At 50.1% G+C, this 27,833-nt stretch overlaps 1 protein-coding gene across 1 annotated transcript in view; it reads right to left on the reverse strand.

Annotated features, from left to right (window-relative positions):
* Nucleotides 1-27,833, reverse strand: part of Fhad1 (forkhead associated phosphopeptide binding domain 1) — a 116,722-nt gene that overhangs the window by 52,211 nt on the left and 36,678 nt on the right. Inside the window, exons 6-13 of the mRNA XM_021200663.1 lie at nt 26,263-26,386; nt 24,780-24,910; nt 22,786-22,875; nt 21,541-21,645; nt 15,664-15,771; nt 13,403-13,486; nt 12,131-12,280; nt 9,633-9,828 (exon numbers count right to left, since the gene is read on the reverse strand). Of these exons, the coding sequence (XP_021056322.1) occupies nt 9,633-9,828; nt 12,131-12,280; nt 13,403-13,486; nt 15,664-15,771; nt 21,541-21,645; nt 22,786-22,875; nt 24,780-24,910; nt 26,263-26,386 (988 nt within the window). The remainder of the gene's footprint in view (nt 1-9,632; nt 9,829-12,130; nt 12,281-13,402; nt 13,487-15,663; nt 15,772-21,540; nt 21,646-22,785; nt 22,876-24,779; nt 24,911-26,262; nt 26,387-27,833) is intronic.

Genomic DNA, 27,833 nt, shown 5'->3' on the forward strand with positions numbered 1-27,833 from the left:
AGAAGAAGAAGAAGAAGAAGAAGAAGAAGAAGAAGAAGAAGAAGAAGAAGAAGAAGAAGAAGAAGAAGAAGAAGAAGAAGAAGAAATAATCACAAGTAAAAGGGGACCTGGGGATGTAGCTTAGTGGCAGTGTCTGTATAAGGCCCTAGGTTCCAGCCCTCATACTGGAAAAAATGGGAACGAAGACAGAAGAAGGGACTATGAATGAAGAAATGAAGTTTTAGAAGCTTAAAAGGCAAGGGAGGAGGTGGGCACCCTCGGAACCTGCACCAGGCAACGTCCCAGTGGCTCCCTGGCTCGGTCCCGTGAGACTGGCCTACATTGTTGGCCTCTGGTATAGTAAGAGAGAGAGACCCCCTTGGTGACTTGTTAGAACAGCATACGCCAAAAAGACAAGAGGAAGAAGAACTGTGGGGCCTAGGGAGGGGTGGAGCATCCCTGGACAGCTGGGGGTGGAGGGGTGGAGCTCTGGTGGACCTGAATGGGAGGCTAAAGACCTGAAGATCGTTTCTGACAGGTCTGGGGTGGGGGACCTCAGATGTACAGTCCTGATTTGAACGTCTCTGAAATGTAGAGAGTCCACCCTCCATCCCCCATGTGCCTGCTGCTATGGAATTGATGAACGTCTCACCACAGTAACATCCTGTCATTGCACCAACTGATAAATGAGCTTTGAGCCCAGTGGCTTCCCGGTTTACAGAACAAAAGCTGGGCTGGCCAGAGAGGAAGGAGCTGACAAGATGTCTTTACTATCCAGTTACTGGCGTGGTGGGCCGGCCCCTTCCTTGCTAGGGAGGCTGTCTTATGTCCTAGAGTGGTGGCTCTCAACTTCCCCAATGCTGCGACCCTTTAATACAGTTCCTTGTGTTGTCATGACCCCCCCCCCCCCAAAAAAAAAACTTTTTAACTGTAGTTTGGCTACGGTTTTGAAACATAAGTAAACATGTGCTATGTAGGATATCTGATATGCCCCGCCCTGAAAGGGGTTGTGGCCCACCTGTTGAGAACCCCTGCCCTACAGGATGTTTAGAAGGTTCCATGGCCAGAGGTATTGTTGGACAATAGAGTCATGCCAGGAAGTTTGGTAACGTAGAGCAGGTCGAGACCTGGAGACTCAGTGGGCACACACCTGAGATTTAGGCGACTCCCCATTTCCTGCCAGACTCCTGGCCTGAAACACGTGCCATGCTTCTCACATAAAAGAAATGTGTCCTATGGTCATGTAGGCCCAAAACAGAGTTCTCCATGCTAATGATATACCTAGAGACCCAGAGGGCTTAGCCAATAAACTTCCCTTCCCAGACATTCCTCCCTGCAAAAGCTATTTATGGTCTACCCTGGGAAGTGGGTATGGTATATTATGCATCCATTTTCTACCATGAACAACCAATAAACTGTTTAGAGCCATGGACAGTCTCTTTCATTAAGATCTGCCGTGGGGAGCCATGGAGAAGGCATTCGACTACAAGTCCACAGCTTAATTCTCCCATAGAAGGCCTCTCTGTGCTCCCAGCCACAACCTCCACCAAGCTAAGGACAATCACTGCTGGGACAAGCTAGAGCTCACCTGTCCCCCAGTCCTGAGCTAGACGCTGTCTCCAGCTCATGGGCCCTGACTTAGTTCTCGGCTCTTCTGCAGAGTTCAGTCCACTGTAAGAGCAAAAGGAACTCTAGACATGGCCGGGTACCCTTGAGGTGTTAGAGACTCCTGCTCTGACTTAGAGGTTTGATGTAGCCAAAGGGATGCCTAGGCAGTCAAGGCTGATGTGAGCTAGGCTGCCGAAGCCGGCCTGAGGGAAAGGGTGAGGGACAACGGCCAGCTTTGAGATTCCTGGGATCTGAACAACTGGAAGGACCACAAGGGGAGCTGGTCAAAGAGGAGCTGGACACTTTCTGAGGACAGGGCCAGTCTAGGATCTCAGCCACCACCTGTGACCCAGGGGCCAAAGAGAAGGGCCAAATCATGAGTGGGGTCTACAGAGGACCAAAGGAAGAGGGGAAGAGACGAAGGTGACGTGGGGAAAAATGCCAGACTGTGTCTCAGATCAGATGGCGTGCTGGTCTGACTCGGGATGGCCCCCATAGATTCCTGTGTTTGAATGTTTGGCCCATAGGGAGGGGCAGGATTAGGAGGTGTGGCCTTGTTGGGGTGGGTGTGGCATTCTTGGAGGAAGTGTGTCACAGTGGGGGCAGGCTTTGAGGTCTCCTATGCTCAAGCTATGCCCAGTGTGGCACACAGTCTCCTTATGCTGCTATTGGATCAAGAAGTAACACTCTTGGCTCCTCTAGTCCCGTGTCTGTCTGCATTCTGCCATGTTTCCTGCCATGATAATGGACTAAAACCGCTGAACCAGTAAGCTGGCCCCACTTCAATATTTTCCTTTATAAGAGTTGCTGTGGTCTGGTCATGGTATCTCTTCACGACAATGGAACCCTAATTGTGGTGAAGTGTGATCACATTGGTATTTTGCCTTTGGCAAGAAGAGCTAGATTTCATTGTGTTTTCAGTTACAAACGCTTTTAAGTGTTGATTGCAAACATGAGAAGAACTCATAGCTCCATCTTCAGTTCCACACAGTGGGACAGCATGCAATAGTTGCTGAGGCTGGAGATGTATCTCATTGGGTAGAATGCTGTCTAGCATGTATGAGACCCTGGGTTTATCCAGCGCCAGTATAAACTGGATTTGGTAATGCACACCTGGAGTCCCAGTTTGGGAGGAAGAGACAAGAGGATCTAGGGTCATCCTCAGAGGATCCAAGGTCACCCTCAGCTGCATATCAAGGTCGAAGCCAGCCTGAGTCACACGAGACTCTGTCTCACAAAACAAGAACAATCACGAAGCTGTCACACAGCTGCATGAAAGCGAAGGTCTCTGCGACCCACCCCGTTGCCATGACAGTCCATAATTTTGTGCGTGCCTCCAGAGTTTTCTTTTGATCAGCTACTGACATTTTTCTTTAAGAAAGAAAGAAAGAAAGAAAGAAAGAAAGAAAGAAAGAAAGAAAGAAAGCAGGAACATGGTTTGCATATTGTTTTGCAACTTGATTCTTTTCTTTCTCCTTCTTTTTCCTTTAGACAGGGAGAGTCTCATTATGCAGCCCTGGCTGGCCTCTAACTCAGAGATCCACCTGCAGCATTTTGTTCTTGGCTGCTTTTATCTTTTCTCTCCTTCTCTCCTCTCCTTCTCTCCTTCCCTCCTCTCCTCTCCTTCTTTCCTCTCCTTCTCTCTTTCCTTCCTTCCTTCCTTCATTCCTTCCTTCCTTCCTTCCTTCCTTCCTTCCTTCCTCCCTCCCTCCCTCCCTCCCTCCCCGCTCCCTTTTTTTTCTTTTCTTTTTCCCTCCAAGGTTCTACATACTTATTGCTGAACCAACCAGCTCGCTCAAATAGGATAAATGAGCAAATTACAGTTCCAGCTGAGCCTGAATCTCCAGCCATAAAAACTTCAAGCTGTGGCTGATAGAGTGGGTTGGAACCCTGGCATTTGGCACGACGGTCTTGCCGCTGTGAACCCTCCAGGCCCTGTCTGGTCTCCTCTGAGCATCTTCTCCTGGAGGCCTGACCTGACCTGTTACCGGTTTTCAGTGCATATCTATGGGGGAGCGAGAGGATTCGGCTTGTTCCTTGGCCAGGGATCCATTGATTCTGAAAATATTGTGACAACGGAGGCAGGGGATCAATGGAGTCAACTGACCGCTCACAGTGGCAGCCATAAGGATGAAGATGGTGGAGGCAACGTGGAGAGGTTTTTTTTTTCTCTTCTTTTCTTTGTCCCACTTAAAGCTACGGCACAGCTCAGCTCTTGTTGAAGTGGGGATTCTCCACGGTTGCAGAAACGGACACAGACAAGTGCATTTGCAGAGAGAGCTCTAAGTGACATCCACCCCCCCCCCCTTATCAAGGGAGCCTGAGAGATGGAGTCAGGGCTGCTGACTTCCAAGGGTCTCCCTTCTGATGCTTCCTGTCTTCCCGGTACTCCCTTTGCCAATCAGATGCGACTCGGTGCTACCTAGAAGCAGAGCAGCAAGACTTTAAGTCTCTCCCATGTTAGGTGACCTGACTGCTCTGGGTTTATCTCGGGACTTACACACATGCTCGCTGTGTGACTTTTCTCTCTTGGGACGCTGTGGTACAGGGAGGCAGGGAGCATGGTGGTTAGGAGCGGGACTCTGAGGCCACAGGGACTTGGGGCAGAGAGGGACACAAGACCATGCCTCTAAGACAGCTTTGAAAAGGCTCTTTCTCTTTGGGTCCTACTAAGTGCTACTCCACTGCCTAGTGGCAGGGCCTAGATAAAGCCTCTCTGGTGTAAGCCAGGCTGCCCTGCCCAGGCACGTGGGTGGCCACCCACATCATGTCCCCAAATGTCTGAGGTTGCTGATGAGAGGATCTCCTTGCTATCAAAGGCTCGCTATGGGCCAGGCAGGTCATGCACTCCTTATACCTACCCATGAGGTTTCCTGACCATTTTACAGATGGGTAAACAGAGGTGCAGCACTGTCAAGGAACCTGCCCACAGGAAGTGCTGGTCTGGAGTCCCGACCCTGGGGTCCAAAGCTCAAATGCATAAGAGTCAAAAGAGAGTCGCAGTGGGCCTTTGTCCTCAGCCAGATGCAGTTCGAAACGTAATCTCCAGAGTCTTGTATGCCACAGTCTTTGGAAATGTAGCTCCCAGTGGGCACTGCGGCTTTGTACAATGGTAGACCCTAGTGAGCAGATGTTGGCAGCTGGCTCTATCTGGTTGTGTGGCCCCCTCTGCTACTCTGACACAGCAGGAAGGCCTCTCTAGGCACTGCACCATGCTCTTGGACTTCCAGAAGCATGAGCTATACAGGTTCTTCTCATGTTTCTGTCCAGCTGTCCAGACTTGGCCGCTGTGTTACAGTGATGCCATGAATGACAGTGTAGGTCTGTCTAGCCCTGGGTTCTCTAGGATGTGGGCACGGCCTGGTGCCCTGCTGGGCCTTCTGAGGGCCATGACTGAAACTACACTGGCCTCACAGGGTTATGAGACAGCAGGGCAGTTTTAACTTTAGTGAAAATACAGCCATCATTAACACCTGCCTCACTGAGCTGGTGGGAGGGTACAAAAGCACACGGCTCAGAAAACACCTAGCAAGCACTTAATCTCCAGGAGTGGAACACATCACAATGCTAAGTATCCAGTGGTGAAACACTTAGCACAGTGCTTAAGTACCCAGCAGAGAAGTACTTAGCACAGTGCTTAAGTACCTAGCAGAGAAGTACTTAGCACTGTGCTAAGTACCCAGCAGAGAAATACTTAGCACAGTGCTAAGTATCCAGCAGTGAAACACTTAGCACGGTGCTAAGTATCCAGCAGTGAAACACTTAGCACAGTGCTAAGTACCCAACAGAGAAACAGCACAGTGCTAAGTACCCAGCAGAGAAATACTTAACACAGTGCTAAGTACCCAACAGTGAAACAGCACAGTGCTGAGTACCCAGGAGTAAAGCTCTCAACACAGGGGCAAGTCCCCAGAAGTGTCAGATGACCCACAATTCCTGCTGTTTCCCCAAACTGTGACGATGCAGGCTCTTAGGTGTTAAGGGACACAGCGAGCAGATGTTGACCCTCCCTGGTCTCAGTGCCTCAGAGAGCTGTTGTGAGGGTGAGCAGGGATAACACAAGGAGATGCTGAGCATGGTGTGTCAAAGCCAAGTGCTTGAAGATGACTGCTATCTGCACCATTGTGGGGCAGCGGACCGTGAGAGGAAGCCTGGCAAGGCTGAGCTGAGGCTAGGAGCCCCAGGGACCCTGAAGGGACGGTAGGAGCTCTGCCTACTCCTGGTACCAGGCCCCTGTCACATAGCCACAACCCCCCTCCATAGACAGATTTATGTCCATCAGTCATGTAGGGGCAGTGCCCCAAGCCCCACTACATGTAGACGACGCATCTCAGGCCAAGCCAATAGGAAGCACCTGCTGTCAGACCCCACCCCACCCCGAAACTGTATATAAGATCCTATCCAGAAGGAATAAAGGTGTGAGAACTCCTCCATTGTCTGAGAGCATCTGTCAGAAGAGCTGTAACACTTCCTGGGAAGAGAATGCTCTCCCAAGGCTTCTGCCATCTTCCCTCACTGGCTAGCCAGCCCTCTGCCAGCTCAGCCCGGCTCAGCTCAGTGCAGCCAGTGTAGCATCGGAGCAACAGCAACATCATCAATCATCATCATCATCATCATCATCATCAGCAGCAGCAGCAGCAGCAGCAGCAGAGCAGTCGTGACAGAGGCAGAGGCAATTCCCCCTCCCTGCTGTGCCCTTCCCACTTGAACCCTCCCACCTGGCCTGGCCAGAGATCTCCGTGGATAGCATCCGGTACACAGACTGACACACTATCGACATTGTCACTGCTGCCATCACCATCATCATGATCGCCACCACCAGCATCACCACCAGCATCACGGCCTCAGATACTGCTCTACTGCTGTGAGGAGACACCACGGCCGAGGCAGCACTTAACAAAGAAAACATGTAAGCGGGGCTGGCCTACAGTGTCAGAGGTTCTGTCTGTTATCATCATGGCAACGAGCATGGTGAAGCACACGGGCAGGTGCTGAACAGTAGCTGAGAGTTAAATCCTGATCCATAGGCAGACACACACACACACACACACACACACACACACACACACACACACACACACGCTGGGCTTGGCATGGACTTTTGAAGCCTCAAAGACCAGCCCCAGTGACACACTTTCTCTAACAAGGCCACATCTCTTAATTCTTCTAATCCTTTCAAATAGTGCCACTCCCTGGTGACCAAATGTATGAGCCTGTGGGGGTCATTCTCACTCAAGTCATCACAGTCACCTTCCTCACCTTCACCGTCACCTCTCCCCCAACCATGTCTTCCACCATCACCCCTCCATCACCTCCTCCACCATCTCCTCCACCACCTCCTCCATCACTTCATCACCTCCACCACCTTCTCCATCACCACCCCCCACCACTGCCATCACCACTATCATCACCAACACCATCCTCCCTTTTCCCCACTTCTTCCTCCCACTTCTCTGCCTTGTACAGGTGTCTCTGTGCTGGAAACAGGCACAGGGTGGAGAACATAGGGGGCACTCTAGATTGCCTGTTCCTTTTGGCCCTTTGGGATTTCCTTATGCAGAGAGAGATCCCTTTGCTGCCCACCTCCTCTTCCACACTACGCCTCTTCTTACTCTTTGTCTATTTCTCTCAGCTCCGTAGAACCAAGGTATTGTAATCGTGGGACACGGCCAGCAGCCCCATCTCACTAGAGATTCACAGATTGATCATCTTTCCACAACCACCAAGCTGGGGGTAAGGAGCACGGAAAGACTGCACCCAGAATTGCCCAGCCTATCTTCCTGTACATACACACCGCGTGTGGACATACACACCGCATGTGGACATACATACACATCGCGTGTGGACATACATACACATCGCATGTGGACATACATACACACCGCGTGTGGACATACATACACACCGCGTGTGATCAGAGGAGGATTCTTCGGAGCCCAGTGTAGTACTGCTCAGAGCTCAGGAACGAATCCAGGAGAGAAAAACGGCGGGCCTGAAGTGCGGCCCGAGGCCTGCCCGTCCCAGCCTTTCTGGAACTATCATCTTGACAGCTTAAATTCACATCCATATTTCTTTACAGTAACAGATGGCTCCATTTACAGACACAGACAGCGATGACAGAAATGGTCTTGGGAGTGAGGAGGGGACAGTGTACACACAGCTTGGTGCAACCATTACAGAGGGAGCGACTGGGATCAGCTTCTTATTGGTTCCAGCCTGGACAAGCAAACAAGGCTGGGGAGCCGCTGGGGGGTGGGAACGTGCCAGCTCCTTCACCCCAAGACCCCGTCCTCATCCCTCATTTCTGTGTACACACTTAGATACATTAAGCTCATTCTTACTTTTCCTTTTTTTTTTTTTTTTAAAGAACTTTAGACTGCCTTCTGGATCACTTTGGAGACAACCTGTCTGGGAGACTGAAGCCCTGGAAGGCAAATGTCTTTCTGGTTTCATTCCTGGCTATATGAAGGCATATTTAAGAAGCCCCTTGAAACAACAAGTTTTCAAGGACTGGCCACAATTTCCAAAATGTTAGTGCTACTCTGAGTGTATCCCTGGGAGCTCTCTCCACTCACCCTGCCTTGTCTTTCTACATAGCACCCACTCATACAGCTTTATTCATTCACCATAAATCTACCATCCATCCATCCATCCATCCATCCATCCATCCATCCATCCTTACTTTCTTCCTTCCACCCATCCATTTTCCTACTTATCCATGCATCCTCCCATTCATCTGTCTGTCTGTCCATCCATCCTTCTATCCACTCATCCATCCATCCATCCATCCATCCATCCATCCATCCATCCATCCATCCACCCATCTGTTCATGGACTCACTGACCCACCCATTCATCCCATTCATTATCTATCCATTTGCCTATTTTTATCTACCATCCATCCACCCACCTGACATTAATCCACTTACCCACCATCCATCCACCTACCTAGCACTATTCACATATCATTCATCCTTGCATTATATATATAATATGTATTACATATCATCTGTTTATCTGATCATCTACATCAATGCACTTATCCATCTACCCATCTTTCCTATCTACCTGCCATCCATCTTCCTTCCTTTTTATCTCTCATCTCCTCTTCTTCCTCCCTCCCCTCTCTCACTCACTCCTGTCTTCCATCCGTCCCACAGCCATTTAGGAACCTCTCCCAATGTGGCAGAGCTCACTGAATGGGATGCATTGCTGGCCTCTTCTTGACAAGCTGTCCAGGTGGAGCTGCCTCCCAAGCTTTGTATCCTTTCCCTTGAACCTGGGTTGCATCCAGCATGCCCCGAAATCCACAGTCATGTAGATGCCTTTCTGCCATTTGCTGATGATGTTCAATTCTACCACGTCCTAAGGACACTTGAATCTTCTTTTTCCAGCCCCACCCTGATCCTAGTGTGGCCACTGTCACACTTAATGATAACTCACTATGCAGACCAGGCTGGCCTCAGACTCACAGAGATCCGCCTGCCTCTGCCTCCAAAGTGCTGGGACTAAAGGTGCGATCACCACACCTGGCTATGCTTCCAAAGGTTTTACTTTAGATATTGTTGGTTTGTTTAGTTTTACACATATGAATGTTGTACCTGAATGTAAACCTGCACGCCATGTGTGTGCCTGGTGCCTGTGGAGGTCAGAAGGAAGCATAAGATTCCATGGGACTAGAGTTACAGATGGCTGGAAGCCACCATGTGGATGCTGGGAATCGAACCTGGGTCCTCTGCAAGAGCAACCAGTGCTCTTGGCTGCCGAGCCACCTCTCTAGCCCCCTCTACTTAACATTTTAAGTGATATTTTATGTTTATTTTGTGTGAATGTTTGTACGTCTCAATCAGAGAATCACTTTTGGGAGTTGGTTCTCTCCTTCCATCATCTGGGTCTTGGCAGGGATGAACTCAGCGAATGGGGCTTTACCTGCTATACCATCTTGCCGGCCCTGATGCTGCAAAGCCTTCCTCACCGACACACCCTATGTCAGGGGAATTCATGGTGTTATTCCAAACACTTGATGAGAGAAAAGGGCCCAGTTACCTCTGTCCGAATCTGAGAGCTGGATGTCGAGGTCCCTGAGCAGCTGCTCTGTTTCCTCCAGCCAGGACAGGGACACTCTCAGGATGTTCACTACCGTCTTCTGAAGTCCTGATAGGAGCGGGCTGAGCGGCAGGTGCTGAAGGAGCTCCACCTCCTTCTTCAGGTCAACGCTGCTGCAGGAATCCCTCATGCAAACCTGGGGACAGACAGGCTGTGAGCAGTCGGACCCAGCATCTATAAATGGCCCTGACGAGGCTGGCCTGAGGGGGATGAGATGGTGGGCCTGACCAGGAAGCAGGACAGCAGCCCATCACCGCCTGGTGTGGCCCACTTTCATTCCTGTCTTTTTGGCAGCCTATCTTTTCTCCCAGTTTAATCTGGCCTTGGTAAAGGTGTGTGTGTGTGTGTGTGTGTGTGTGTGTCTGTCTGTCTGTCTGTCTGTCTGTCTGTCTGTCTGTCTGTCTCTGTCTGTTACTCTCACCTTACTGCCTTGAGACAGTGTCTCCCAGTAAACCAACAGCTCCCCATTTCTGCTCAGCTGGTGAGTCACCGAGTTCTTGGGATGGCCTGCCCTTGCTCCCCAATGCTGGGCTGCAGGCACTTACAGCCATGCCTGGCTACTTGACATGGGCTCTGGGGATCTGAACTCGGGCCTTTGTGCTTGCACAGTGAGCTTTCTGACTGAGCCATCTCCCCAGCCCTTGGTTGGGACGGTTGATAGACACAGGAAGCTCCTTTTTAGGCTGGGCAACGCTGAGCTGCCACCGCCACCGCCGATCTGTCTGACGTGAGAACCAAATCTGGCTACTTCTAGTTGTCAGGGTTCCTGTCGAAATCAAGGCACGCGCTGGACAGAAAGTGCTGTTTCCTGACTTGTTTGAAAGGGAGTCAGCACTTGCACAAAACTCCCTAAATAGCATTGTCTGATTGCAAGAAAAAGCAGAAGCAGCTGCGTTCTGACGCTCAGGGTTGGGGCACCAGGGGCTCCCTGGACCTTCATCTTCCCTCTTCTACAGGGAAAGGCTGTAGCTGGAAATAGCTTCCGTGGCTGGGCAAAAAATGGGAATTTTGCGCAAAACCATTTTCTCCCTCTTCCTCTCTGCACCCCCCACACCTTTCTCTCTGTCTCTCCATCTGTCTGTCTATTTGTGTCTCTGTCACTGTGTGTGTGTGTGTGTGTGCATGCGCGCACGTGTGTGTTGGGATGTACATGCATGTGTGTGCACGTTCAGGTGTGGAGGCTGGGGTCTCAGGACCACTCCCTCCTCCCTCGTTTTTTGAGACAGAGTCTCTGCCTGGGTAGTAGGCTGCCCAGTGAGCCCCATGGATCTGTTTGCCTCCACCAGTGCTGGGATCACGAGCATGCGCAATCATGCTCAACATTTTAAAGGCGGGATCAAATTCAGGTCTGCTCACTTGCCCAGAAACCACTATAGTGACTGGGCCATCTCCCCAGCTGTGGTTTCCCTTTCTTATTTTTTAAATGCAGAGCTGGGGACTTTCCCAGAGCTGGTACAGTCATCTCTTTCTATCTGTGGGGAACTAATTAGTTCCAAGGCACTGAAGCCAAGTTCTGAGGAAGTTCAATTGCCTTCGTAAGAGATGTGGCATCTGTACACAGCCTACACACATCCTTCTGTACACTTTAAGTGACCTCTAGGCAACTTACAATACCCAGCACGACGTACACAACAGGCAGAAAAATGACAAGAAAAGAATGTCTGAGGGCGAGAATGAAGTTTGGTGGGGCAGAACTTGCCCACTGTGTACAAGGGCAACAGTACAGAAGCAAAGAGCCCACCACAAACAAAATCCAACCTTATCTGGTATGTGACTGACAGCGGGGCAGCGTGCATGCAGGCCAGACGTCAATGTGGGGTCCTCCCCAGTCACTCTCTGCTTTGCTAAGAAACGTTTTGGCATGTTTGAGATAAGGTCTCAGGAAACCCAGGCTGGCTTCAGCCTAGCTGAAGATGACCCTGATCCCAGGACCTCCACCTCCCACGCACTGGCTTGCGTCAGAAGACCAAACCCAGGGCTTCACGCATGCGCCTGAGCCACACCCCTCCGCTGCCCTTGCTTATTTTTGACAGTGTCTCTCACTGATGCCAGAGCTAGCTTATTTGGCTAGACTGAGTGCCTCACAAATCCCTACCCCACCCCCCGCCAGTGATCTTTCTGCATCTGATTTCCCAAATACTAGGGTAACAGGTGTGTGCTGTACCCATCTTTTTATGTGGGTGCTAAGGATTCAAACTCGGGACCTCCTGCTTGTGTAGGAAGCGTGTTATAGTCCGAGCTATATCTTGAGTTTAAGAGAGGAAATAAGTCTGTATGGGTTCTTTCCCCAGAGGCAATTTTGAGTCAAAGGTGGGATCTTAAAAAGGAGAATCTTTCTCCCCAATCTATCCCAGGAAGAAGACAATTTCTCGCCCAGCTGCACAGATGGGGGTGGGGGGCGGCAAGCCAGCGGCCTGGAAATCCCTCCCAGAGGCTACCTGGCATTTGTCCAGCAGCACCCTCAGCTTCTCCACACTGTGGATGGCCTCCTCTTGCTTGGAGTGTAGATGAGTCTCCCTTTGCAGGGTCCACTTCCTCTGCTGAAAGCTGAGGTTGTCCTCGGTGACCTGGACGATCTTCTCTATCAGCTGGCCAGAGGACAGACAGTAAGATGTCTCAAGGCAGCCTGCTCTGCGAGGCAGGGACTGCAAAGTGGGAGCGCAAGTCCTGGCTCGGTGGGTAGGGATGCAGGCCCTGAGGTGCTGCCTCTGAGGGAACATGCGCTCTGTCACCAGGACGCATCGCCCAGGAGCTGGGGTCTATACTGTCACTCTGAATTTGTTCCAGAACCTTCCACGCTTATAGCAATGACTCTTGACACTAAGTGTGCGCTCACAGGCCATGGTTTCCTATACCTGCCTGCCTGTGTCTTTTTCTGTGTGTGAACACTGCGTGTGTGTGTGTGTGTGTGTGTGTGTGTGTGTGTGTGTGTGTATGTACTGTGTATGGGCATGGTGCACATGTGTGGGAGTATGCATGTGTGTATGTGTGTGTGCGCGCGCGCGTGTGTGTGCATGCATGCATATGGAAGCCAGAGGGACATTGTGACTACCATTCCTCATGTGCCATCCACCTGGCTTTACTGTAACAAGGCATCTCAATGGCCTAGAACTTGCTAAGTAGGCTAAGGCTGGCTGGCTGGAGAACCCTGGGCCCCAGGGGTCTGCTTGTCTGTCTCTCCCTAGCACTGGGGTTACAAGCGTGTAATGGCACATAGACCTTTGTGTTTTGTGTTCTGGGGATTGAACTCAGGTAGGGCAAACACTTTACTGAGTCAGCTCTCCAGTTCCCCCACCCACTTGTAAACTTCTTACCCGTTCTTGGCCACAAAGGGCTGGAAAGAACAAGGCAAGCATCGTGTGGACTATCTACACTGCCATGGTCTAGCTTCCCCTTTGGAAGGGATCAACCAAAAGCCAGATCACCCCTCTGCTCCCAGAGCACCAGTGTGTGTCTGGTGACCAGCCATGAGCCTGTCTGGCTGGACTGGATTTCTACAAGGAACATTTCAAGGGATTTTTTTTTAAACCAGCTTTCACTTCAAAAGCCAGGAAATCCCCTAAAATCAAAACAAATCTTTATGGTGTAGCAACAGTGTGAGAAATATGTGCCACTAACAAAAACAAGCATATGCTCTCAGGGTCTGGCATCCAGATCCCCGGGAGACAGAAGCGAAGGAGTCACGTGGCCAGAGAGCCAGCCACACTAACCTGCTGGTCTGTGATGGGCTTGTCGCGGAATGGCTTTGTTTTTCCGAAAGTGGCTTTGATGACCTGGTTTCTGAAGTTCTCTAGCTGTGGCACAAAGCAGGGAGGGGGGAGGTGACTGGTCAATGGGGGTCACCGAGACAGAGGCAAGGTGAAATGGTGGTTTCACCTCTGGGTTCAGGCCACATGCCTGAATGGTCATTCACAGTTATGATGTACTGGGGTGAAGAGCCATATACAGAACAGAGCTTCAAGTATTTAATGTCCAACCTGACCCAGGCACACAGTCCCAGCACACCTGTCGAAGGCCCTCCAAAGAGGCCATTGCAGTCAGTCAATGGGAAGTCTAGATCCAGAAGTGCCTTTTCATAATTGCTAGACTTTGAAATAGACATTGGAGCTGTCAGCATCGGTGATAGGGAGAGGAGAAAGCACACGGGTGTTCCCAGGTGCCTTGGGCACCAGCTGTCCCAAAGCTTCTGTCCATTGTGATTCATTTCTATGTCTCTGGAGCCAGCACGGTGTGGGCATGGAATGGGCACTCCGTGGGGGGGGGTGCTGGGCAACTCAGGTTGGAGCTTTTCGCATTTGGTGGAGGGGATGGCCCTGTGTGTAAAGCTTAGAGGATCCCAAGTCTAAGGCACCCTAGAGTCCCTCAGGAAGCAGAGGCTAAGAAGCCTGGTTGGGAATTTACTCCCATGGCACCCCAAGGCCCGCGCCTGTGATCTGCTGGACAGTGTGGGCATTAAAGACTAACATCTATCCTCAAGGGGACCTGGAGAACCCACCAGATGACATTCAAAGTCACAGAACGGTCCATAGGACTGAGGACTCTGGGAAAGCAGAGGTGATGACAGTACAGGTGGCTTTCAAGCCAGGAGCTCCAAACTGTCCTCTGGTTTCATGGCCAGAGGAGGGGTCAAGCTAGCCAAGAAGTTGGTTAGGTGGGGAAGCCCTGCATGCAAGGTGGCTGCTTACAGTGAGAGGGAAAGGATGTCGGGTTCTCAGATGCTGTGCTGGGAGCTGGGGACAGTGGGCTGGGCTGATAATGTCAGCTGGGCCTAGCCTTGAGGTAAAGAGACAGAAGGCCGGGAGGCAGGAGGAAGGCTGATTCCCTTCCCCGGATCTAGGCATGGAGCTGTCCCATGAGCCTGTAGGTGACCCGGCTTGGAGCTGACATGAAGGCCCTTGGACAAGGAGCACAGACCATGCTCGCAGTCCGGGTATATTTGGGGAGGGGAGTCTATAAGAGAGCAATGGAGATGAGGGAGCAGCCCAGGGACTGTGTGAGGGGACAAGGGACTGAGGACCTCCTAGAGAAATTACAGCTGTGATGTGTTATTTGATGGCAAGTTGAACAGCTGTCCAATGATCAGCACCACTTGATGGAGTATACCTCTCCATGTCCCAAGTGCGGGGACCAAGCCTGCCTACACAACCTGGTTACAGCTTGGGTCACCACAGAAATAGAAATTGTGTGAACTTGGTGCAGGATAATATGGAATTATGGTCTTTAGCATTTTTGAGGTGACTCACAGCCCTTCTGAGACCCTGTGAAGTGGTCATAGTAGACGCTCTTCCCAGACACAGAAGCCGAACATCTCGGAACACAAAGTTCTGAGCATCACCAGGTGGGGTGTCAGCAGAGATTCCCAGGGAGAATCCAGAGTCGCTGTCCTAGAGAGCTTTTAAGGCCTCTGCGCCTGGCTTTTCATTGGCTCTCCCCTAGCTAGCCCTTGGTAAAGTCTTACAGCATGTTATATCTTTCACAGCAGGGCCCTGCACAGTCGAAGGCCTGTTGGCCATCTTGGGCCAGAGCGATGGGCAAAGGGCCTTCCTGCCCAGCCTGGCGAGGACTCTCACCGTGCCCAGGATTATTTCTGTCCAGCATGGACTTTGGACACTCAGAGCTTACTTATTTAAAAAAGAGGCATTTCCTTATGACCACTGAGAATCTGCGAGGGGCTCTTGGGGGAGGAAAGACCAGGGAAAATGCCTACACTGAAAGCAATAGGGGGAACTCTCCGGGGGGGGGAGAGGGAGTGGGGTGGGGGACAGGCAGCCCCAGGGTAGGGTTGGTTGCCTGGCCAGGGTCTTGGGTCACAGTCACGGCACACTATTGGAGTGAGGACGTCACAACTGTTGATGAGTGGGACATCTAGTCTTTAGGCATCACACCCCACTCCACCTCACCCCACCCTGACCCCAGAATTGGCTGCCTGGTGTAGGAGACTCAGAAAGGAGGGGCCGTGGAACGCTCCTACCTGGCCTACTGCCCTTTCCAAATTGATTTTAATGAGGTTCTCTCTGTTCCCCATTTCTTGCAGCTGAAGCAATTTCCTTCTGGAATCTTCCTGAAGCTTCTCTTCAACCTGAAAGGATGACCAAAGCATGTGCTGGCTGCTGCTAATGTGGCCTTGAGAAGGTCGGGCTGTGGGAGAGCCCTCTGTGAGGTTTAATGGCCTGGGGGTGGGGGTGTGTCCCAGAGGGACATGCAGGAGTGGCAGCCCACCTGGCAGGGGACAAAAGTAAGTCTGGTGAGGAAGCTGGCTTATGAGGCTTTGTCCCCTGGGGCCAAGTACCAGGCTTTACTCCCTGGGCTCGGCTGAGTTAGCCCTACCCCAGGCCTGAATCCCAGGGCAGTCCCTAATAGGTCATGCGATTTCAGAGGCTTGTTTTGTTGGTCTGTGACTCGGTCTTTGGGGGGTGGGGGGAGAGGGCAGTGTTTCTAAGACTGCCTCGAGTTGCAGTGGGGTTAAGGGTGTTTGGAGACGTGGTGAGACTTTTATAACGGCTCTACGTGTGTGTTAGTGTTAGCTGTCACAAGTAAAACTGCAAGATAAACTTTTCTCCATTGTTCTCATACCCTAAGTCCACAGGGGGGCTCATAAATATTGTTATTAGGAATACTGTCCTGAATATGTCATCAGTGGGGACCACTCAGGGAGGTCAGCCAAGCAAGACTTTGAAAGAGATGGAACTTGCGGAAAACATTCAAAAGGGATGGGGGTCTGGGGCGTGGCTACTCATTCACTCCCTGTAAGCGCAAAAGTGCTCAATTCTACCCTCTGCTGGCCATTGGATGCACTGCATCCCTATTCACAACTACTTTTTCCAAATTAGATGTTAGACAGGATGGGCTTCTGAGTGACATGTTCATACACGTTTATAATGTATTTAGAACACACCCATTCCTCACGACCCCTCCTCCTCCCTCCCACATCGGTCCCTTCCTCTTCCTGACTTGTCTGTCCCACTTCCTTGGGGACCATGGCTCTAGCCTGTATTAGAGGTAGGGGTACACCTTTAAAGGAAGGGGCTTCATGCTGAAGCAGCCTCACAGGCCTCTTGTTGGGGTCTGGAGGGGTGCACCACAAAGACACACCCCAAACCCTTCAGCACTTTCTCCAGAGTGCTGTGGGGCAGCGAAGAGCCTCTCACTGGCAGACTGCCTGAGAAGCCCGCTTTGGTTTTTATTGCTCTCCGTGAAGGTCCTCCCAGCTCAAAGGAGGGTGGGACTTCAATGTCTGGCCTTGGGCCTGCTCTGTATCCCTTAGTGTTCTCCGCCCTGCTTCCCAGCCCAAAGCCTCAGAACCAACCTCAGCCCCAGCCCCAGCTCCACCCTGGCCCTCAAGTGTCCTGCTTGCCCTGTCCCTCCATCATTGCCACAGCGAAGAGATGCTTAGGAGTGGATTCAGCCCTCAGAGGTTTATTGGGTCCCTACCCCGTATATGACCTCATCCTGGGCACTGGTGACCTTTGGTTTCCTTGCCTCAGATTTTTTTCCTTCTAGAACATTCTTGACAGTACCGCTGAGACCCACTCAGACCTGAGCAACAGTGTCTGAATTGGCTTCCTCCCATAAGGCCTAGATGGCCAAAGTCTGGGTTGCCTGCTGACTGGCCCTGGCTGGATGTATGTGACAAGTGCTTAGGGACACTGGGTTTTAAATTTACATCCTGGCTCAGTGGAGGAGGTGGATTTTTCAATTGAATTTAAAAATACCATTTTATTTTTAAATATGAATATGGAGGAATTGAATTTGAAAATGAATTTAATTTCAGTTTCAATAGTCACATGTGGCTAGTGGTAGTGCTGTAATGATGAGTCCCATAAATGAGGCTTCCGGCTTGGTTTTTACCCCTCACTGGGCATATGGTTTCTGCCCTGAGTTGCTCCCTCAACCCTCATGTCTTCGTCTGTCAAATGGACATGACAGCTTTCAGATCATAGAGCAGCGGGCTAAGAGAATAGACAGACAGAAATGATCGTCACAATGCCAGGAACAGGCCTGATCATCAGGGGCAGAACTGGCCACAAACCAAGCTACTGCAGTCACTGCCTGGGTCGCAGGCCTGCAGCGGCCTCTCTCTGCGTTCACAACCCAGGCTCCAGTCTTAATGGGGAAAAAAAAGAAATAAAACAAATAAAGGGGGAGGTGCAAGCAGCGCACAGGAATGCAAAGGAAGTTAGGGGGGAAAAAAGGAGCCCACCTCCGGCAAGGTTGTTACACAGTTGCTGCGAGTCAAAGGGAAAGGAATTCTCAATAAATAGCAAGGGAGACTGGTTACACAATAACCGCTGTGTAGTAAGAGTAATTATGTAACAGACTTACAGTCGGGGAAAACAATAGGAAGTCTACAGAGTGCTAAAGGAAATCAGTCAATGGAGAAATCCATGCACAGTTAAAGTATGTTCCAGAAAGGAGGGTAACACACACACACACACACACACACACACACACACACACACACACAGAGAGAGAGAGAGATGCATGCATGCACACTTGCACCCCCGAGAGACTTTGCCATCAGTAGACACTTAATCCTTAGAGATATATTTTAGGTAGACGAAGAAGGATCCTGGATGGATGCCCAGGGACATAGGGAAGGCGCGGCTCCTGTGGGCATGAACACTGAATGTACGAAAGCATTGGGGATGCCTCTGGGGTGTCAGTGTGGAGGGAGGTGTAGGTCCTGGTGATTACATAAGTCTCTGTGATACCAGTGATGCTAAAGGGGTTGACGCTGGTGACCACTGTGTCATCCGGGAGTGGGGTGAAATCACCCATGGACACCGTGTTTTGATAAGATGAAAGTGCATGTTTAGAGTAACTGTGAAAAGAATATCAAAAGAGTAAAAAACTTGCCAGGCGATAGTGGCAAGTTAATCCCAGCACCTAGGAGGCAGAAGCAGCTCTCTGTGGGTTCTAGGACAGTCAGGGCTACATAGAGAAACTCTGTCTTGAAAAAAGAAAAGAAAAGAAAAGAAAAGAAAAGAAAAGAAAAGAAAAGAAAAGAAAAGAAGACAAAACAAAACAAAATAGTAAAAAAATTGACGTCAGATTTTGGGAAGACATAATATAGCTTTTATGCTATTCTTACCAGATGAGGAGCCGAGGGGAAAAAAATTCCAAGGGAATTCAGGTGTGGGGATATCTAATGAAAACTATCAATGAGGTGGGCCTGGCGTGGCGTTACATGCCTTTAATCCCAGCACTTTGGAAAGATGGCTCAGTGGTTAAGAGCACTGGCTGCTCTTGCAGAGGACTGGGGTTCAATTCCCAGAACCCACATGGAGGCTTATAATCATCTCTAACTCCAGTTCTGGGGGATCCAACTCCTTCTTCTGAACTCCCCGAGTACTGTACACACACGGTACATAGATATACACATAGGCAAAATGCCCAAACACTAAAATAATGTTTAAAAATTAACATCATACCCTGACAACAACACGGGGTAAGGAGAGTTTATCTGCCGTAATTTCCAAGTTATAGTCGATTACAGAGGGGAGGCCAAGGCAAGAACTGAAGCATCGAGCCACATCGCATCACAGTCAGAAACAGAGAGAAATATATGCATACTGCCCACTGAGGATTGGTAGTAAGCTAGATTTCTCTACTCTAAAAAGTTTTTTTCTAAAAGAATGTGTGTGTGTGTGTGTGTGTGTGCGCGTATGTGTGTGCACGCGCACATGTGTGCGCATGTGTGTGCACGCGCACATGTGTGCGCATGTGTGTGTGTGTGTGCGCACACACATGTGTGTGTATGTGTGTGCATGTGCGTGTGTGTGTGCGCGCGTGTGTGCATGTGTGTGCATGCACACATGTGTGTGCGTGTATGTGCGTGTGTGCGCGCACGTGTGTGTGCGTGTGCGTGTGTGTGCGTGTGTGTGCATGCACGCACGTGTGTGTGTGCGTGCGCGCGCTGTGTTGCGTGTTAGGGGGCCTGTACATAATAGCACAGGTTCCTTGGAGGACAGAGGTGTTAGGTATCCCAGGACTAGAATCACAGGTGACTGTGAGCTAGCTGATAGGGATGCTAGGAACTGAGCTCAGGTCCTCTGACAGAGAAACCAGCACTCTTTATCTCTGAGTCATCTTTCTAGCCTCAGCTTTCCCTCTTTTTATACAGTTTGGGGACTAACCTAGGGAATGGTACTACCCACAGTGGGCTGGTTCTTCTCATACTAATTAATGATCAAGATAAGCCCCTAGACCAATTAGACCCAGATAATTCCTAACTAAGCTCTCATCTCTGGCTATCCTAGGAGCTGGCAATTGACACTTAAAAGCTAACCATCACAATGGTCAAAGTTGACCTAAAAGACACATGTAGAACAGTGTCCTCTGCAGAATGACAAGCGTGTACCATGTGGACCACCAAGCAGACCACCAAGAAAATCTCAGTTGATACCAGGAACCTAAAACACCCAGAGATCTCTGTGTACAATGTAATCAAGCTAAAACCAATAACCAAAAGGCAGCCAAGAAATCCTCATATATTTAGATATTAAAAAATAACTCCAAAATATGCCACGTGTCAGAGAAGAACTAATAATGGATACGGAGAAAGACTGGGTTTTGAGAAATAAAAATATTCTAGAACTTGTGGGGTGCAGCTAAAGCCTCATTTAGAGGAAAATGTATAGCCCAGAAGGCAATTTGGTTCTGTTGCCATGACTGTGGTGATTTTAATGAAGAGATAAATCAAAGTCAATTTATTTCTACTGAGAGATATTCTCCAGAATGAAATACATTGAGCCAGTGGCTCAGCACATTCCCAGATATTTCCATTTTCATTGTCTTGGGGTAGTTTTTATCTAGATGCATTCCTTCCTGGGCAAATTTTACGAGTAGGATTTAACATATCTCTAAATTTTTCTGGCCACTGTCATTTTAAAATATTAATTCTATTTATTTTTTAAATATGTGTTATTTATTTATTTATTTATTTATTTATTTAATATATGAGTACACTGTAGCTGTACCAGAAGAGGGTATCAAACTCCATTACAGATGGTTGTGAGCTACCATGTGGTTATTGGGATTTGAACTCATGACCTCTGGAAGAGCCGTCAGTGCTCTTAACCGCTAAGCCATCTCTCCAGCCCTGTTAATTTTATTTTTAATGTGTGTGTGTGTGTGTGTGTGTGTGTCCATTCAATGCTGCCGATATGTGCCTGGTTGTGGGCCCGTCGTCAGTGGGCACCAACAGCCTCTTAGGGACTGTATCCTTGAAGAAAACTGACTCTTTCCCCAGCAGCCCTCAACTGCTGATAGCTCCATGGCTAGGTGTGGGACTTCATGTGCCCCTCCCACAGCCATAGTGGGATTTTGACTTTTTACTGTTCTGAACCTGGAGCCCATCCATTCTTCCAGCTTGGCTGGTTAGAGGGTCCCTGTATCTGCTTATCCCCATCCACCCCGGTGCTGGAATTACAGCTATGTGCCATCACAGACGGAGTTCACATGGGTTCTGGGGGTCTAAACTCAGATTCCCATGCTTGCGCAGCTGGGCACTTCACCCATGGAGCCATCTTCCCAGCCCTGAATTTTATTTTATTAGCTTTTAGCATATTTAGATAGTCCTGTGTGGCTGCCACCCTCTGAACTGGATGCCACATTTCCCAGGACAGGAAAGTAACACAAACCCACTAGGATCTGCAGGTAGGGGCAAGTCTCTCTGAGATAAAGTGGGAACCCTTTTAGTCTGAGCATCTTGCTTGGGGGTGAGGGGCGGCAGATACCGGCATCGGCCACACGGGGGCGCTGTGTGGGTGGAGCGGGATGCTACATGGGATGGGCCAGCTTATCTCTGCTGGTCATGGACAAAAGCAAGCTTCCTTATAGCACGCACCTTGTTCTTTTCTCGTAGCGTCTTGGAGACGCTGTTCTGACCCGTATAGTTCTTCTTCAGTTCCTCTCTGAGCTTCCTCACTTCTTTCTCCATGTCTTGCATTTGCTAAAAAAAAAAAAAAAAAAAAAAAAAGCAACCACAGAGAATTCAAGTTCACTAGGCATGACAAGTCACCTCCTAAATGGAAGCCCTCCCCCTTTACTCAGGTCTCCCGTATTCCTGGGGCTCATACAAGTAGGATCCACCCCAGCCAGCTAAGCGCCTTCTTTGCTCTCCATTTGCAGGCAAAGTAGATTTCTCCTCACCCAATCCCTGCTTAATATATTTCATGTGCTTGATAAAGGAAAAGAATTAATTTCTTTGAAAAAACAATCAGCGGAAGGGGTTTGAAGGGTTTGGGAGAATGGCTCAGTGGCTGAGTGTTTGCTGTGAAAACACAAGGACAGGAGTTCGGATCCCCAGAACCCAAGCAAGCACCTGATGGGCATGGCCTGTAGTCCCGGCCTCAGAAGCCAGAGACAGGGCCGCTCAATCAAACTCAGAGCAGCCTGCTTCCTAGGGACAAGAGGGACTGGGATATTGAAATAAAGATCATATTTTTTATTGCAATTTTTAGATGTTTATTTTTAAGTGTGTGTGTGTGTGTGTGTGTGTGTGCATACATACATACATACATACACACACACACACACACAAGCATAGAGGGGGCTTCAGATACCCTAGAACTGGAATTGCATACCAGTGGTTGTGAGTCACACATCATGGGTGCTGGGATCCGAACTCAGGTCTTCTACAAGAGCATTCTTAATTGCTGAGCCATCCTTCTTGCCCCTTTACAGATATTTTTCTGGCCACCTTCTCTCTACAGCAAACAATAACCTTTCTCTTTCTTTCATCTTTTTACTCAGTGTTATGAAATCTCAGTTGTTAAAAACAGGAGATATTTGTGTTCAGGACACTGCCTGTGGCCACATTTAAACGGTAGAATTTAGATTTATGTAAGCAAAGATCGGGGCAGGGAACCCGAGTGAACATCTATCACAGCAGCAGGTGTGGCCTCCTGTCATTGTCCCTGCTCATCCCCAGGGGAAACCCATGGGAAAACCAGAGACAACTAGCCAGAGAAACCTGGAAAGAGGCCCACGGCTTCCTCCAAACAGCAGAGCCAGAACCTTGTGCTTTGGGGAGGGCCGCGAGTCCCACCAAGTTCATCAAGGTCAGAGGCAGCGAGGGCAGTGAACTCACACTTCGGCACAGCTTCAGCTCTTTCTCCTGAGCCTCCCTGCGATCCTTCTGAGCCTCTTCCCTTCTTAGCTCTTCTTTCATCACTGAACACTGAGGAGAGAAACGGCAGCAAAGAAAGAGACCGAGGCTGGTGGTGTGGGGGTGTCTGGGGAGGGCCCCAGCTGGCCCCGAGAGCTCTCTGTGCTGCTTCCACCCCAGTCACACACCCACATTCCAGCAGGGCGACAGCTGGTGTCTGACAGGCACACGGATGCTTCTGGGGCTCTGGGTTCCTGCCTCTCTCTCTCTCTCAAGCCCAGATCTAAATTCCTTTTCGGATGCCAGCAATAAGAATCATGAGAAAAACTCATCTTTGAGGAGCTGGGTGAAGGCGCACACGTGTGTGTTGCCACTTGGACCCTGAGTGGCTCTAAGGGCCGCACTGTGTTACTTCATAGGATGTGATCATGCAGCAGTGTGGAGGGAAATGCAACCCTCATTAAGAGATGTGCTTTGCTTCCAATTAAGAACGTGTACTGTTTGGTTTTAACTGTCAGCTCCACAAAACCTAGAATCACCTGGATATAGTGTGAGGAGTTATCTGTATTAGGTTGGCCTCTGTGCTCATCGATGGGGAGATTGTTGTGATTCTTAATTGATGTAAGAAGACCCAGTCCACTGTGGGTGGCACCATTCCCTAGGCAAGTGGTCTTGCGCAGTGTGAGAGAGGATAAGCAAGCAGGGATCTGTGGGATTATTCTCTCTTTGCACTTGACTATGGATGGGATGCTTCAAGTTCCTACCTTGATGCCATTCAGAGATGGACTATAGCCAAATAAATCCTTCTTGGGGGGTGGGGGTGGGGTCGTCCAGGATATTTTATCTCAGCAACAGAAATGAAACTAGCAGAGTGCACTCTAAAGCCAGTGGCTGGATCCCAGCAGTGAATCTGAAGGCTTAAGGACCTTCCTTCCCTTCCATCTTTTTACTGTGATGGTTTGACTGTGAAATGTCCCCATTGGCACGTGTTTGAACACTTGGTCCCCAGCTGGTGGTGCTGTTTTGAAAGGTTATAGAACCATCAGGAGGTGGAAACTCACTAGTGGAAGTGTGTGACTGGGGATGGGCTTTGGGATTTGACAGCCCAGCCTCATTTCCTGTCTGCTCTCTGCTTCCTGCGGGTGCTATGCGAACACACCAACTCAGGTCCTCATGCTTCCTGCAGGTGCTATGCGAACACACCAACTCAGGTCCTCATGCTTCCTGCAGGTGCTANCAACTCAGGTCCTCATGCTTCCTGCAGGTGCTATGCGAACACACCAACTCAGGTCCTCATGCTTCCTGCAGGTGCTATGTGAACACAGCAACTCAGGTCCTCATGCTTGCAGAGAAGGTACTTTACCTCACCAGCCTCCTAATATTTTTTGGAAACAGTCTCATAGAGCACAGGCTGCCCTTGAACTCTTGATTTTCCTGCCCCAGCTTCCCAAGTGCTAGGATTATAGGCTTATGTTATCATATGAACATGATAGACATGTTTGCTGAGTTAGACTCTGTATTGTGTTAATTTTGATCGTGAGTCTCACTGTTCTTTGAAAAACTGCAGGGAGGGGGCATGTGTGGAGAGATAGCTCAGTGTTTAAGAACACCGGCTGTTCTTCTAGGGGACCCAATTTCAGGTCCCAGTACCCACACGGCAGCTCATAAATACCTTAACTTCAATTCGAGGGGATCTTGCGCCCTCTTCTGGCCTCCACAGGTGCCACACTCACAGGCACACACTCAGGCACAGACACACATAATTCAAAAGAAAATATATCTTAAGAAAGAAAAGAAAAGCCATGGGGAACTTGGCTCTCAATGTTAGTCTTTCTAGGAGGACACTTCAAGATTTCCCTTTATGTCCCTGGACCCCACGATGTGGAAGGAGGCTGTGTTCAAAGTCAAGGTCTAAGAGAAACGAAGAGGGGCGTGTCACATGACTGGTCCCCTTCCTGAGCCCTGAGGAGACTCACCCTGGAGCTCAGGGCTTCCAGCTGGTACTCCTTCTCCTTGTTCTGAATCCTCAGTCGATTTACCTCCTCCTGCAGCTGCTGCACTTGCTCGTTGCGCGCTGACACGTCTTTCTGTAAAGATGTCACCATCCCTATTTTAAACAAAGCCAGGACAGAGACCAAAGACACAGTGAGGATTACCGCCACTGCTGTCACAGACGGCCACTGGGGAGACCCCCCGGCACCGAGGAACGAGCTGGGTCCAAGGACCCCAGGGGCTGGAATGGGGCTGGGACCATGGCGTGTGGCTGTTGCTAACACAGACTTCCTGGGGAGGAGAGATGCTCCTTCTGCGAGTTGCCAGGCTCAGGACTGATATCTGACTTCAGTCGCTCTCCACCATGGTGGTGTTTCTTGTTTGTTTGTTTTTGAGATAGCGTCTCTCACAGAGCCCAGAGCACGTTGGCTATCCAGAGTGGCTGGCCAGTGAGCTCCAGGAATCCTCCAGCCTCCGCTTCCCCAGTGCTGGGACTATATGTGTGCACCAGCACACTGACTTTTTACACGAGTTCTGGGGATCAAACTTGGTCTTCTCGCTTGTGTGGTAAGTGACTGAGCTGCTTCCCCAGACCTCTGTTTCAGAATTCTCCACACTCGTCCCTTTCCCCTAAGGCCTCTGTCCTCTTCTGGTCTCTAGACACATTGTTCTCGGCTTCAAATATCCCAAAATGGCTTCCGGCACACATAGGAGACAATCCCCCGTAGGATCTGGCCCTGTCTTCTCCCCTGACCCACCAATCTGTCTCACAACTCCTCTTTCCCTGAGACACATTTACCTGTTGCTCCTTCAACAGGGCTGGCTGATTCCTTCCCCAGGACCTTTGCACATGTGCTTGCTGCTAGCAGAGCACTGTTCCTACAGGGCGCCTCCTGTTTACACACGTGATATCCTTCTCCACACTCCTGAAGCCCCTCACTACCATGTTGCCCCATTCTACTGTCTTTACAGGATTCCTCTGTCCCTCAGACACACCTGCTTTCTCACCTGTCTGCCTGTCATAGGGATCCAGGCTAAGTAACCTGTGGCTAGCAAGATGGCCCATGAATTGCCTGTCCCCCTCCCACAGTCTTCAGCCTTGAACTACCTCAGTTGATCAGTCAGCAAAATGTTTTCACTCAGGGCCGAGAGCACTTCAAGGAAATGGTTCTCAGGACCGCAGGCCACTCAGCATCCTTGTCCTCCCTGATGGGACGGGTGCTAGCTAAGCTGGCATTCACTCGAACATTGACTATGGAGGTAGTGCCTGTGCTAAAGGTGGTTGATGAGTACTTCTGGGGGAAGATTCCCCAGTCACTGATGGTATGGCCTGACGGTTGCTGAGAACTCTAAAGCTCTGTCCAAGCTCGGGGAGCAACTTGTGGTGATCGATTGGTGATGTCTGCTCGGGCCACAGGGGTGGGTGGCAAGGTGGTGCCTCCTAATCCTGACTCCTGAAGAACTTACCTGATGTGATGGCATGGTCTCTCTTTAAGTTCTCGCCCTCATTCTTCAGGGATTCGATTTCCGTGTTGCGCTCTGCCAGGGTCTGACTCAGCACCTGGCTGTAGCCTTTCTGAAGAGCACTGATCTGTGGGAGGAGGCAGCGCATGGTCAGAGGGCACCAGCCCAGCTCCAAGACACATGGGTGTTTCCTAAATCTGTGCAGTGTCTGCTCTGTCACATGATCTTGTCTTGCTGATGACAAAGGTGCAGAGGCCCAGCTGTCCCGGGGATACCTGTCCCCTTCCTTAATGTGTGTCCTCAAACCACTGGAACTCTCAGCCATAAATAGACCAGCCCCGAGGTTTGCCATCAGGCATCACTGGCTAGATGTCAAGCAGAGTTCAAGAGAGGGACACAGGTTGTAACCTTTTCCTTGGATGACAGGGGACATTTTTCACAGGGCCCTCTAGAAGACATGTTCAGTCTGCAGCCCGTGAACTGTCTGTGCCCCAGATTAGCTATGGATGAGACCCAACACAAAATCAGAAACTTAAAGCATCACGAGTTTTAAAAACAATTTTATTTGGGGAGGGTGGTCATGCACATGGAACAGTGCACAGGTGGAGCTCGAAGGACAATCTTTAGGACTTGGTGCTCTCCTTTCATCTTATAGGTCCCAGGGATTGAACTCAGGTAGTTAAGGCTTGGGGGCAAGCACCTTTGCTGGCCCATGACAACAACAACAACAACAATAACAACAACAACAACAACAACAACAACAACGACACTATCACCATCATCATTTTGTGTTTTTTTAATAGTGTAGCTCTTACACATGAATTTTGTCAGTGACATGGCTGAACTGCAATGTCAAAAAGCTGGCCACACCTGCCAGTGTCCCAGACACATTCTCAGACCTGGCTCCAAGCCTCATAACACTCTGACGGATGTCACCATACAGTTCCCACTCTGCAAGTGAGGAAACCAAGAATGGGCCAGCTGGGCTTGCCTGCCGGCTCAGGACCTCGGGGCTGGCCTGTGGTGGAGCTGCATTCAAGCCCTGCCAGCAGGTGTCTGGCTCCCCGTCACAGGGCTGAAAGAGCTGATGTTAGAGCTAGACGCCTCAGTTGAGTGTCTACCATGCAAGCATGAGGACCTGCATTTGGATCTCCGGCGCCCGTGTCACAAAGCCTGGTACAATGGCATGCACCTGTAACCCCAGCCCTAGGGATGGGGGCAGGCGGTCTGTGAAGCTCATTGGCCAGCCAGTTTAGCCAGATGGTGACCTTCAGAATTATTAAGAGATCCTATCAAAAAATAAAGGTGGAGAGCAACTGAGAAAAGACACCTGAGATGGGTGTGTTGGTGCACACCTTCAACCCCAGCACTTAGGAGGTGGATCTCTGAGTTTGAGGCCAGCCTGGTCTACAGAGTGAGTTCCAGGACAGCCAGGGCTACACAGAGAAACCCTGTCTCGGGAAGCCAGACTGGGGATGGGGGGTGGATACCTGACTTCAACCTCTGGCCTTTATGTGTACACATCTGTAAGCACAGACACATGTATACCACCACATTAATAACACACACACACA

This window comes from Mus pahari, chromosome 6, assembly GCF_900095145.1.
Source record: "Mus pahari chromosome 6, PAHARI_EIJ_v1.1, whole genome shotgun sequence".
Lineage (NCBI taxonomy): Eukaryota > Metazoa > Chordata > Mammalia > Rodentia > Muridae > Mus > Mus pahari.